Source organism: Fringilla coelebs (genome assembly GCF_963513975.1).
Source record: "Fringilla coelebs genome assembly, chromosome: 28".
In the NCBI taxonomy this organism is placed as follows: domain Eukaryota; kingdom Metazoa; phylum Chordata; class Aves; order Passeriformes; family Fringillidae; genus Fringilla; species Fringilla coelebs.
The window spans coordinates 3,328,920-3,341,770 of NC_140054.1; the positions used below are offsets into that span (position 1 = coordinate 3,328,920).

The window sequence follows — 12,851 nt, forward strand, 5'->3', positions numbered from 1 at the left end:
GGGGACGGTCCCACAGCACCTGCCCGAGGGACCCCGCTGCCCCCAGGCCCCGCACAAGTGCGGAGGAGCTGCGGGGATCCCCCTCTGCTCAGCTCCCTGAATACTCCACCAGCCCGCCTTGAGCACTTGACAGTGTTTATAAAGCAGCTTGCAGCAAACAGGCTTGGAAGTGCAGAACAAGACGGTGTTTACACAAGTGACTAATTATTTATTTGAAAATCCTGCGGACGAGCCGCGGGCTGTAACGACAAGCACATGGCGAGCGCTGGGCTCCTGCCCCGGCAGGCGTGGCGGGGACACGGTGAAAAGTTCAGAGCCACCAGGATGGAGGGACAGGGAAAGGTTCAGAGCCACCAGGATGGGGGGACAGGGAAAAGTTCAGAGCCACCAGGGTGGGGGGACAGGGAAAGGTTCAGAGCCACCAGGGTGGGGGGACAGGGAAAGGTTCAGAGCCACCAGGATGGGGGGACAGGGAAAGGTTCAGAGCCACCAGGATGGGGGGACAGGGAAAAATTCAGAGCCACCAGGATGGGGGGACAGGGAAAAGTTCAGAGCCACCAGGATGGGGGGACAGGGAAAGGTTCAGAGCCACCAGGATGGGGGGACAGGGAAAAGTTCAGAGCCACCAGGGCAGGGGGACAGTGGCGGTGGCACAGGTGAGCCAGGGCTGCCAGGAGTGTTTGTGCCATGGGCTGCCACAAGGCTCAGCAATACCTGGGTCACACAGTGAAAAGTTCAGAGCCACCAGGGCAGGGGACAGTGGCACAGGTGAGGGAGTGTTTGTGCCATGGGCACAAGGCTCAGAAATTCCCGGCTCACAGCAGCCCACGCCTGCTGCTGGGGCAGCCCCCTCCCTCCAGGTGCTCTGCTGGTGGCCGTGCCCCCCTTAGGTGGGCTGGGGCAGGGGGGCTGCTGGGCCAGTGGCCCTTCAGCATGTCCCCCAGGCAGGGTGGGCCAGGGAGGGGACAGACTGAGCCCATCCCAGGCGGAGGCCGGGCTCACTTCCAGCGCTGTCGCCACCAGTTGTTTGGGGCATCGGTGATTGCGCAGTTATTATAAAGGGATTAAAACAATTTTCTGTTTCATTTGACTTCACAGAGCAAATGTTGTCGCCTTTATTCCAGCACAATGTCTGCCATTGGCAGGGCTTTGCTCTGCCAGCTGCAGGGAGGAGTGGGGCCCTGGCAGTGCCAGATCTCTTGGTGCAGCATGGAACTGCCCTTCCTTCACACCGTGCACAGGGAAAACTGCAGGGAAAATGCCCTGCCAGGAGGCAGCTGAGCAGGGGTTTGGGCACTCCCAGGAAAGGATGGTTCATGTGGAGCCCTGGCTGCTGGGCTTCCCTTCCCTCTCCCGAAGTTCATGCAGAGCCATCGGTTTGCTGCCAGCCTGTCCTGCTGGTGCTGCCACCACATCACTCTGTCCTGCCAGACACATTGTGCCACTCTGAGCCACGGCTTGGTGAGGGCAGCGTGGCACTCACAGCTGGGCTCTCACTGCCCCACATTGGGCTGTCTGCCCCACACTGGGCTCTCTGCCCCATGCCAGGCTCTCTGCCCCATACCAGGCTGTCTCTCTGCCCCATGCCAGTCTCTCTGTCCCATGGCAGGCTGTCTCTGCCCCACATTGAACTCTCTGCCTCACACCAGGGTCTCTGCCCTGTGCCAGGCTCTCTGCCCCACATTGGGCTTGCTGCCCCATGCCAGGCTGTCTCTGCCCCATGCCGGGCTCTCTGCCCCATGTTGGGTTCTCTGCCCCACGATGGATTCTCTGCTCCATGCCAGGCCCTCTGCCCCACACCAGGCTGTCTCTGCCCCATGCCAGACTCTCTGCCCTGTGCCAGGATCTCTGCCCTACACCAGGCTCTCTGCCCTGTGCCAGGCTCTTTGCCCTGTGCCAGGCTCTCTGCCCCACACCAGGCTGTCTCTGCCCCACACCAGGCTGTCTCTGCCCCACACCAGGCTCTTTACCCCACACCAGGCTGTCTCTGCCCCACACCAGGCTGTCTCTCTGCCCCACACCAGGCTGTCTCTGCCCCACACCAGGCTCTTTACCCCACACCAGGCTGTCTCTGCCCCACACCAGGCTGTCCCCCCGGTGAGCCCGGGGCAGAGCAGCTCCCGCTCTCAGCGCAGCGCAGGCAGCGCTGACCCTGCCCTGCGCCTCGGGGAACGGGAGATGGGAGGTTTGGAAATTCCCTCCGAGCAGAAAGGCAGCGTTTTGGGCAGCTCGCAGAGGATCCCACCCCGTCCCCAGACAGCCCCAGCCCCGGCTGGGGACTGCAGGATCGCTCTCTGCTAGGCTCGACTACCAGCCCCAGAGGTGCCCGCTTGATGGGAAACATCTTGTGTGCCTGGCACCCGCAGCAGCCATCTGCCACTCGGGGAGGGCAGCCCAGAGGTCTGGCTCTATTTTAAACAAGTTCCAGCTCTAACTACTGTTTGCAGCCCTGGCAGACGGCAAAGATGCACTGAGCATTCAGAGGAGTGCTGGTTATTAGTCTCCAGCTACGTCAGGGAAGGTACAGGTTGGATATTAGGAAAAAGTTTTTCACCAAAAGGATAATAAAGTACTGGAATGCTCTTCCCAGGGAGGTGGTGGAATCACCATTTCTGGATGTGTTTAAAAAAAGACTGGACATGGCATTGGTGCTATAGCCTAGTTGAGGTGTTAGGGCATGGGTTGGACTCGATGATCTTAGAGGTCTCTTCCAACCTCATTATTCTGTGAGTCTGTGATTCTGTGATTCTGTGATTCTGTGATTTTGTGATTTTGTGATTCTGTGATTCTGTGAGTCTGTGGTTCTGTGATTCCGTGAGTCTGTGGTTCTGTGATTCCATGAGTCTGTGGTTCTGTGATTCTGTGATTCTGTGATTCTGTGATTCTGTGAGTCTGTGAGTCTGTGATTCTGTGAGTCTGTGGTTCTGTGGTTCTGTGGTTCTGTGATTCTGTGAGTCTGTGGTTCTGTGATTCTGTGTTTCTGTGAGTCTGTGATTCCGTGATTTTGCGATTCTGTAACAGGGACTTATGGATGAGGTTGGAGCACACTTCTCCCCACACCACTATCTGCCAGCACCCCCGTGCACCCCACAACCCCCGTGCTCACCCCCAGCCGCTGTGGCAGTGAAGCTGCCTGTCAACTTAACCCCTTCTTCTCTTCTCTCGAAGTTCCTGCCAGCATCCCTGGAACCCGCGAGCAGCTAAGGCGCCCCGCCGAGCCCCGCCGGCCCCGGGGCCGAGCTCCTGCACTGCTGACAGGGATGAAGGCAGAGCCGTGCTCCCTGCTACCTGAGCTGGCCGGTGCTGCTGCAGTTTGTGGATATGGTCCCAGCCCTGGCTCCGTGCACAGACTCTCCGCTCTGATCCCAGCCCGGAGGATTTAGCGGCAGCAGAGAGCCCAGCTGCGGAGCACGCTCCCCCAGCCACCCCAGGACGGAGGGGCTGCAGCGCTGGAGAGTTACTATGCAGCTTGGACTGCTTGTGGTGGTGGTTTTTCTCAGCTCCATGGATCTAGCAGGCAGCAGCAAAGTGGTGAAGGGCAAGAGGCAAAGACGAAGTATGTATGAAATGCTTTTCTTCTCTACTTCCTCTGGTGATGCCGTGCTGGTCACAGCTCAGGGGGCTGGGCAGAGCCTGTGGCGCCCCAAGAGCTGCAGAGATCCCCAAATCCCACTCCCCATGTGCCCTGACCTGTCCCCTGAGGTCACAGTGGGGTCAGCTCTGCCTCCAGCCCAGAGGGTCCCTGGAGGGGCTCATGCAGGGCAGCCAGGCAGAATTGGCACAAGAGCAGCCACAGGCGTTTGCCCTCCTTTGTGTAAGCTCATGTTAGAGCTGTTTTACATTAAAACTGGTTCAAATTAAATTATAGAAAATTGATTTTATATTAAAACTGGGACTGCTGAGCCCTGGGAGAACAAGGAAAACCTGACGTCATGGCTAATGCTATAAAGGGCAATTTCCAGTGAGAGCCCAGTTTATACCTTTGCCATGGATGCAGAGCTTGGCACCAGAGCCCAGCACTCCAGGAGGGATGGGGCTGGATCCCTGGGGGTCTCTGTGTAGAGGGGCCAAGGCCCACAGTGCCAAGGGGGTCCCAACCCAGACCAGGGGACCCTCCTGGCAGCTGGGGGCTGAGGACCCCCCTGATTTTGGTATCTCTTCCCAAAGCTGAAGCAGCCACAGGCCTGGAAATGGGGCTGGGACAGGCAGCAGGGGCTGCCAGGCTCTTGGGTCATGGTGGGGGGACAGAGCAGCTCTTGGGTCATGGCAGGGGGAGAGAGCAGCTCTTGGGTCATGGTGGGGGGACAGGGCAGCTCTTGGGTCATGGCAGAGGGACAGAGCAGCTCTTGGGTCATGGCAGGGGGACAGAGCAGCTCTCTCACCTCTAGTCCTGACACTTGAGCACTGTGCTGCTCTGTGCTTGCTTTTGAAGTGGAGAAAACATGGTATTTAAAAGAATACATCTTTTAAATACACAGCTTTTCTATAAACAAGGACATGGCTTGCATAATAAACTAATAAAAATAACCTGCATTCTAGCCTGCAAAGAATGCGATTGGTTTCAAAACAAGCAGCATTTTATATGATAATTAAAAGCAGAAAACTCTCAAGACGTGGGATTGAGTATTTTTCTTGGACTGAATGTCGGAGCTGAGAACACATCTCTATTTTGGGGGCAGTGACACCTCCTGACTGCCAGAGAGAATTTAACACAGGCAGGGTCAGAGGGAGATCCAGCCTGGGACAGAATTAATGGAACAGTTTTGCTCCAGGGCCGTGAACTCTGCTCCTTGGCATGGAGGCACTGCAGGGGAGGCAGCAGGAGGTGCTGAACCCTTTGGGACATGTCCATGTTAGTGTGGGCACCAGGGATGGGAGCCAGCAGGCTGGGGTGGGCAGGGCTGGGTCCTGGGCACAGCTGGGGCTGTTTCAGGGCTGGGATGGACAGTGCCAGGCCCTGGGCACATCTGGGGCTCTTTCAGGGTCCTGCTCCTCAGCAGAGCCATGGTGTGACTCCTGTGCCCCTGCCTGGCACAGCTCTGGCTCTGAGGCCATCAGAGCAGTGTGCCAGTGCTGCAGGAGCCTTGCTGTGCCCCAGTTCCTGCCCTTCCTGCCACTGGTGCTGGTGGTTTGGGGGCACAGCTGGTGCTGCAGAGCCCAGCACTAACCCCTGCCTCTCTGCTGCTCTTCCAGTCAGCACGGAGCTGAGCCAGGGCTGTGCCAGGGGCTGTGACCTGTGCTCTGAGTTCAACGGGTGCCTGAGGTGCTCCCCCAAACTCTTCATCCTCCTGGAGCGGAACGACATCCGACAGATTGGGATCTGCCTGCCCTCCTGTCCCCTGGGGTACTTTGGCCTTCGCAACACGGACATGAACAAGTGCATCAGTGAGTTGGGGCTGGGGGAAGGTGTGGGCAGGGGCAGGGCTCTGCAGGACAGCCTCTGCTCAGGGGCACGAGCTGCTGTGGCATTGAAATATTGCCAATACAGCCAGATGCGACGTGCCTGAGCTTCTGTGACTCTTAGTGTTGAACCAAACAGCAGCACTGTGGTGTTTCACCCCAGAGACACTTTTGGCCATGGCTGGGTGGTGTTTCACCCCACAGACACTTTTGGCCATGGCTGTGTGGTGTTTCACCCCACAGACACTTTTGGCCATGGCTGGGTGGTGTTTCACCCCACAGACACTTTGGGCTGGCTGGGTGCTGCCCTGGGCACGTGGGGACAAGTCCAGGCGTGCAGGAGCTCTGGTGGGGCTGGGATGGAGCCTCCCCCCATAGCAGGGGCTGCTCCTCAGGGTTCCCTCTGGCAGAGCAGCTTTAAGGTGATGGGGAAGGAAAGGAGTGGGTTCTGCTGGAGGGTTTGGATCCAGAGCTTTATTCTGGCCCACAGCCTCTGAACCCACAGCAGCTCCAGCAGAACTCCTGAGCCCGTGGGTGCTGCTCCTTTAACCCCGGGAGAGGGCAGGGAAGGGGCAGGAGCCACCAGCCAGGCACAGGAGGGGAGGTCTCAAGGGACAAAGGACACCTGGATGGCCCAGTGCCCCCGGGGGTAGAGGGCATCCTTTGAACCTGCCAATCACTCTGTGCCCTTCTGGAATGGCAGGACTGACAGACAGTGCTGGGAGGGGAAAGGAGAGGGGACTGACACACCTGGGGGGGAATCTCCAGGGGAGGGACCCGGGGTTCTGGGGTAAACCCTGAAACCACAACACAGTGCTGTGACTCTAGGGAAGGGGTGAGGCAGGGCTGAGCATAGCCCTGCTCAGCACTGCACAGGCATGCCGTGGATGTGGGATCTTGCAGGAGCTCTGGGCAGTTTTGTTACATGGGTTGCCAGACTGGCAGCCTTTGGGAGGAGGGAGATCCTTTCAGGCACTTAGTGCCTCTTTTCCTGCTCTACTGCTCACCAGACTTAGGCAGCTCTGAGTGAAATCCTTGACTTGAATCTTGTAGCCAGAGCACCAGAAAGGGCTGGACACGGAGACATGGGATCACTGCCCTGGCAGGTCCATGCACAGCACCCTCACAGCCAGCTTTCCATCTAGCTCCCTTTCCATGCAGCCTGTGCTGGAGCTGCAGCTGGAGCCAGGGCTGTATCCTTTGCACCATCCCCTTTGGCTGACTGATGCTCAGCTGAACCCCAGCCCAAAACCTTCCCACCCTGCCTGATTCTGGCCTGGCAGTGGCTGCTGCTGGCTGGCTGTGAGAGCTGCAGCACAGGGCTGTCCTGCACGGGGAATGGTGCAAAGAAAACTCACTTCTGAATGGCACAGCCAGGCCTGGCAGGATGCTCAGAGACCTGGCTGCTCCAGGACCCCTGGGTTGGCAGTGTGGAGCTTCTTGAGTCTTCTGTTCACATTGGACTACATGATGGCTTTGGTGTTTGTTTGTTTTTTTTCCCCTAGAATGCAAAATTGAGAACTGTGAGTCCTGTTTCAGTCGAAACTTTTGCACAAAATGTAAGGAAGGTTTGTATTTGCACAAAGGGAGGTGTTACGTCACGTGCCCCGAAGGCTACGCTGCTGCCAACGGCACCATGGAGTGCAGCAGTCCTGGTAAGAGCCCTGCACTGCCCTGTCTGCCCCTGGGTACTGCTGCAGGCGGGTGTAGATGATGATCCAAACCCCTCATGGCACCCCTGTCGAGCCCTTTGTGGGGCAGAGCCCTCTGGGAACCAGCCTGGATGGGGAGCAGCCCCTGGTGTTTGTGAGCTGTGATCCAGAGCTGGTGTGGTGTGGCAAGGAAGGGGTGCTCAGGAATTTAGGAACCTGCTGGGGCAGCACAGACTCCCTTGCAGCCTAAGGTGGGGGAGAGATGCAGTGGAGGGCTCTGGGGTGGCCTGGGCTGGAGCAGGAATTACAGCTGGGCTCTTTTGTTACCTGGCAGCACAATGTGAAATGAGTGAGTGGGGGCCATGGGGGCCCTGCTCCAAGAAAAGGAAGCTCTGTGGCTTCAAGAAGGGCAACGAGGACCGAACGCGGCGGATCCTGCAGGCTCCCTCTGGGGACGTGTCCCTGTGCCCTGCGACCACGGAGGTGCGGCGCTGCACGGTGCAGAAGAACCAGTGCCCCGAAGGTGAGCAGAGGTGGGGGGCTCCCCATCCCTCCCCACACCCCAGAGAGCTCAGGGACGAGCAGCCAGCCAATTGTGCAGTGTCACAAATGCGCTGTGCGGCTCCTGACTCCTCTGAAGTGCAGGGGATAGGGATGTGGTGGCACCGGGAGGAGCTGCAGGTGGAAGGGGCTCAGCTCCCAGGGGCTTGTTGTGTGTGCCACAGATTTCACCTATTTTACAGAATTTACAGAACTCACAGAATTCACAGAATGATACATTTGGAAGAGACCTCCAGGATCAAGTCCAACCCATGTCAAAAAAAAAAACAACTATTTTAGTTTCTTCCCTGCCCAGAGAGCAGCCAGGGGTGCATGCCTGTGTGCTGCCATGATGGGAGCTCTCTACCAGAATAGGTCTGTTTTTCCCAAGGAATTACAGCCTTCAGGATGAATGGTTTGGTTATCTTGTTACAGAATGGACAAGGATTGCAGCTGTGTTGAGTGTTCTGAGGGGAAAGGGCTCTGAGCAGGGATTAAATGCACAGGAATTAACCAGGGGGACGAGGTGAAGGGAACAGTGCCGATCTGCTCCCCGATGCCTCGCTCCACCTCACACTGCCCCTTTGCTTTACTGCAGGGAAAAGGAAGAAAAAGGAAGAGCAAGGAAAGCAAGATAATGGGAATAGAAATCGGAAAGACACCAAAGACACTAAGTCTGGCACCAAGAAGAGGAAGAACAAACAGAGAGGGGCCACGGTGCCCGCGACGCCCGCTAGCCCTGCCCAGTAGCTGGCCAGCGCGTCACCGGATGGCAAGACTCCATTGCTGCTATGTATATGAAAGCTTTATTGAACAGAGCACTGCTACACCATGTAACGTGTCCAGAGACAGACATATACTCCAGACTGACCCACGGACTGACAGAGGCCACACACGCATCCTGAAGGAGGCTGCACACACCCCCCGCCCAAGGCTGTGGGAGAACGCTGCTGAGGAGTGGGAGCACACATGGAGGCAAAGCCACAGTGTCCCCAGGGCTCTGTGGGGACGCTGCAGGGAGGAGAGGTGGAGCATAAGCCAGTGAAGGACCCAGACATGGGATTGATTTCATGATCAAAGGCCTCAAATGGAGCCCAAGCACATAGCCCCACTCAGCCAGGGGATGAGACTGAACCCACGTGGCCACTCTCCCTGACCTGGGACCCAGACACACACAGCAGGGGCCTCTTTCTCTTCCCTCACCCTTTATTTTGTGTTTTAAGCTGTATGACTTTATCATTGCAAATACGTGTTTGTGGTAAGAGGTCAGTGGCATCTGCCCTGAATCTGCTTCAAAGAATTATTTCAAATTTAAAAAAAAAGAAAAAAACAAAACCCAAAATCAAAATGACAACCAGCTTCCTGAGTGTGTGGTTCATACCTTGGCCCCTATGGAGGCTGGTGTCCCACAGGACAGAGACTCACTTGTGGAAGGGAAACTCACCAAAGCTTTAAGAAAATCCCAGGAAATGCTGCCAGCACAAATCAGCCGTCCTGCGAGAGGGACCCCAGCAGCACCCCGCTGAGCCCCGAGGAACTCCCCACTGAAGGACCCACTTAACACCCAGCAGCTTGAGAAAATGAGAGGTTACAACAAACCACAGGCTGCTGAAATCTTGTGACTCTGCTCAGACAGTCCCAGCTGTGGGACAATCAGGGTTGGGGACAGCTGGTGCCACCCCGGCGTGTGGCAGGAGGGAGGCAGGCAGGAGGGGGAAGGCACAGCTCAGGCCCTGCAGAAGAGAAACAAATGTTTGAATTGGGTAGAAACTGCCTGTCTGCATGCCACTGGCTGGAATTCCCTGGATCCTCCTGCTCTGCCAGAGCTGACACCTGAGCAGAGGAACTGGGACAAGGACTGTGCCAGCCAGAGCTGGCGAGCCCTGCGTGGCTTTGCTGCCTGCTCTGCTCAGGGCAGTGTCACAGGGGGGCTCCTCTCCCTGCCCTGGGGTTTTAAAATGTGATTTCTCTGTATAAATACACAGAGACACATTTCATTTCTCGAGAGTTCAGCAGAAGCTCTCTGCTCCCGAGGGATGTGCTACGGCTCTCAGGGTGGATCAGGGACGTGCTGCTGGAGCTCCACTTCCCTGGCAGGGCACAGGGCAGGGGAAACTCACCCAGACTAACCCTGGTGAATCCAATCTTGGCTGTACTCGCTTCCATAGCACCCTCTGCTCTGAGGTTTGGAGGGCAGAGTGAGCCAACAGGTGTGCAGGAGAGAGCTCCCTGTCCCTCTGAGGGTCACACCCCCAGCCCTGGTTCTCTCCTGTGGCTCAAGGTGCCCACAGAGGACTCAGCTCTGGCACAGGACACCCCAACTCCCTTCGCCCCAGGGCTGGCTTGGCTCGGGGCAGGATGTGGAGGCTGCACATTTGTTTGGGCTCCAGAGCTGTACCAAGCTCTCCGTGACTGCTCTGCTGGCAGAAAAACCTTTCAGCCTATCATCCACTTTGTGTTTAAGTAAACAAGAAGCTGTTCCATCTTTGAAAGGGGATTCCATTTCAGCACAATGATAAACGACCAGCATACCAAGCAGGGGGAGAAAGAGGTTCTTAAAAGTCATCCTTTAAGTTGTTTACGGATCATGTTCATATGATTTCTGAAAGCTTCCCAGCTGAATGATCCAACCTTGCTCTATTTTCTAGCCTGTGAGAGAAGTATTTTGCTTGTCAGCAGAACCATTTTCTCTTCCAGTTTTACCAGCACCCGTTGGTGAAGCTCAGCTCCCTGGCTGGCTGTGCCTCCCTCCTGGAGCCACGTCCCCACCGAGCTCTCAGTGAGGATTAAGGAAAAGAGAATGCATTAGGAAAGTTTCCTACATGAGGCTCTGGTAATGACTTGATTCCCTACAGTAACTCCTGGCACTATTAGCACAACTATTTCAAAACTAAACTGCATGTAATAAATCAACAGAACCTATTTTAGAGAACTCTAGGGATTATTAGAAAATCTGACAAACTTCTTTCTGTTGTAGCCTTTCCCCTACTTTCTTCCTTTTTTCAGAGCAAAATGGGAAGAAAAAGGGAAAAAGGCAACGGGAAGTTTAAGATACATATTAAGAATATCCAACATTTTTCAGTAGGGGTGATTTTAAAATTAAATTGTTTTAGAACAATTAGGAGAAAAAATATTAAAAAATAAATCCAATTTCTTTTCTTTATTTTTTTTTTGAGTCAGCTCAAGAATTGTGCTTATTCCCACTCCCAGAGAGCTGGTTCAGTTATGAATTTAGGAACATTTTGCCTTTGACCAACAAGAACTGCACACTGAGCTCCCCAGTCCAAGCTGAGATGTCCTTAGCTGGGTGATGTCACCTCAACACACACACATGTGAATGCTCTCTTTCCATGCACTAAATGACCCTGTTGTGGTGTTGTCTCCATGGCATCACTGTAAAATCCATGTCTTTAAACAAATAAATCAATAAATGGGTTTGCTGAACCAGCTTCATCTGTTTATTCACCAAAACTGGAGTCAAACCCAAATGATTCAAAATGTCCACAGGCACAGTGAGCCTCTCCTGAGAGCCAAAGAACCACATGGATCATGGATCATGGCTGGGAATGTCACTGCTCCTGCTCCTGCACCTATTCCCACCCTCTACTTTGATCAGCTTGGTGCTGGACTGGAGTAGCAGCTGCTGGATGCACAGACAGACAGACAGACAGAGATGCTTTGTCAGGAGCTCCACTGCACAGGGAACAGCTTCATTTGCCCTGCTGAACTACCTGTTGTTATCTGCTGGGCAGAATTCCATTAACTCAGAATCTGCAGGATGGGTTCTAGGCTGTCTCCTCAGATTTTGAGCAATAGATCCCATGCCATGGGGGGAACAGAGGGCCAGCAATAATGGACAGCTTGCAGTTGTGGGTTTGGAAGTTTCATTTCTCAATTATTTGCTGAGATTTGGAACCTAAAGAAGATGAATGTCACCAAACACATGTTGCTTCTATCACATTCTTGACCCTTTCTGGGTAATATAAATCTGTATTTTTCATCATCTACAGTCAATGAACTGTGTGCACACACTCCTCACACAGTAATTCACTGACTTTCCACCCCCAGAGAGGTGGAGGTAATGTATATACTCCTTAGCCCATGTTTATGTTTAAATGATTTCTCACTCAGGAGAAATTTTAGCTTTGATTAAAGGAAACAAAGTAGGATAGTGAAAGAGGTTATCTCTAAAACTATGGTTTGTATTACATTGTCTGAGAACACTAAAAGGGATAATTCACATATATATTTACAGATTTTATGAAGTCAATAGACTTCACAGAGAGACATGATAGGCATCACATTTAAAAAATCTATATTAAAAGTACAGAAACACCAGAGTATTTAATCAGTCCCCATCAATAAATCACCCTGATGGCATTTCTGTACTCAGTAATACATCACACCCAACTGAACGCCAAACCATAGTTTGGATGGAGCTGCTTGCTGGAATTTCCAGGATTTTTGAAGAACAGGAAGAGAGAGGCAGCCAGGTAGGTGGTATATTGTAATTTCCAGCCTGAGGTAAAATGCTGCTTTAGAGGCACTGTCAGGGCCACAGAGGAGCCCAGCCCATAAGGGCAGAAGTTACTTTTCCTGACTGTTCAAATCAAACCATGAGGAAACATTCCTCTTTAAAAAGCTGCTTTGTCTCTCAGAGCACTGGTGCCTGCTGCATCTGCAGTGCTGGCAGCTGTTCCCAAGGTGAAGCCCAGGGCTCTGCAGCCCAGCTCTGAGCCCCCACACACCCCAGGGCTGCACCCCACTGCCACAGCTCAGCCTGGGCTCTCAAAGCCCTCTTACACCTCTCTGCCTTTTCCCTTGACTTCAGTTTTCTCCTCCCTCCCGAGTTCCCCTGTTGCTTTCAGTCACCATTTTTGGAACTCCAAATTCAAAGCAACAATCCAGATCACTTTGTCTTTCCTGTCCCACCTGGAATCCTTTGCTAAGGAGCCCTCCTTCCTGCTCCTGCTCCTGCATCCCTGGGAAGCCATGCCTGAGGAACTGAGCTGGGAAAGCTACTGTGGTGGTAAACTGCCTGCAAGATCTTCTGCTGTGATTTTGAAGAGGAGCTACAAAATCTACTTGTGCTCTGCAAGGAACTGCTGCAGTAGAGAGAGATGGCTGAGGCTGCTTTATCCTGTTAAATGAAACAGAGGAGCTCAATACCACACTGAAAATGGCTCTGAGTGCAAGTCTGGTCTTGTTCTGAACTCTTGGAAATCTACTTTTCCTTCATTTAATTGACAAAATCTGTAG

At 54.2% G+C, this 12,851-nt stretch overlaps 1 protein-coding gene across 1 annotated transcript; it reads left to right on the top strand.

Annotated features, from left to right (window-relative positions):
- Nucleotides 1–3,433: 3,433 nt before the first annotated feature.
- On the top strand, nt 3,434–8,342 carry RSPO1 (R-spondin 1; the record flags this gene model as incomplete). The annotated part of the gene is made up of 5 exons (XM_084222628.1): nt 3,434–3,556; nt 5,194–5,385; nt 6,906–7,055; nt 7,387–7,575; nt 8,191–8,342. The coding sequence occupies exons 1-5, from the start codon at nt 3,463–3,465 to the stop codon at nt 8,340–8,342; spliced, it is 777 nt and encodes a 258-aa protein (XP_084078754.1). The 5' UTR covers nt 3,434–3,462.
- Nucleotides 8,343–12,851: the final 4,509 nt, after the last annotated feature.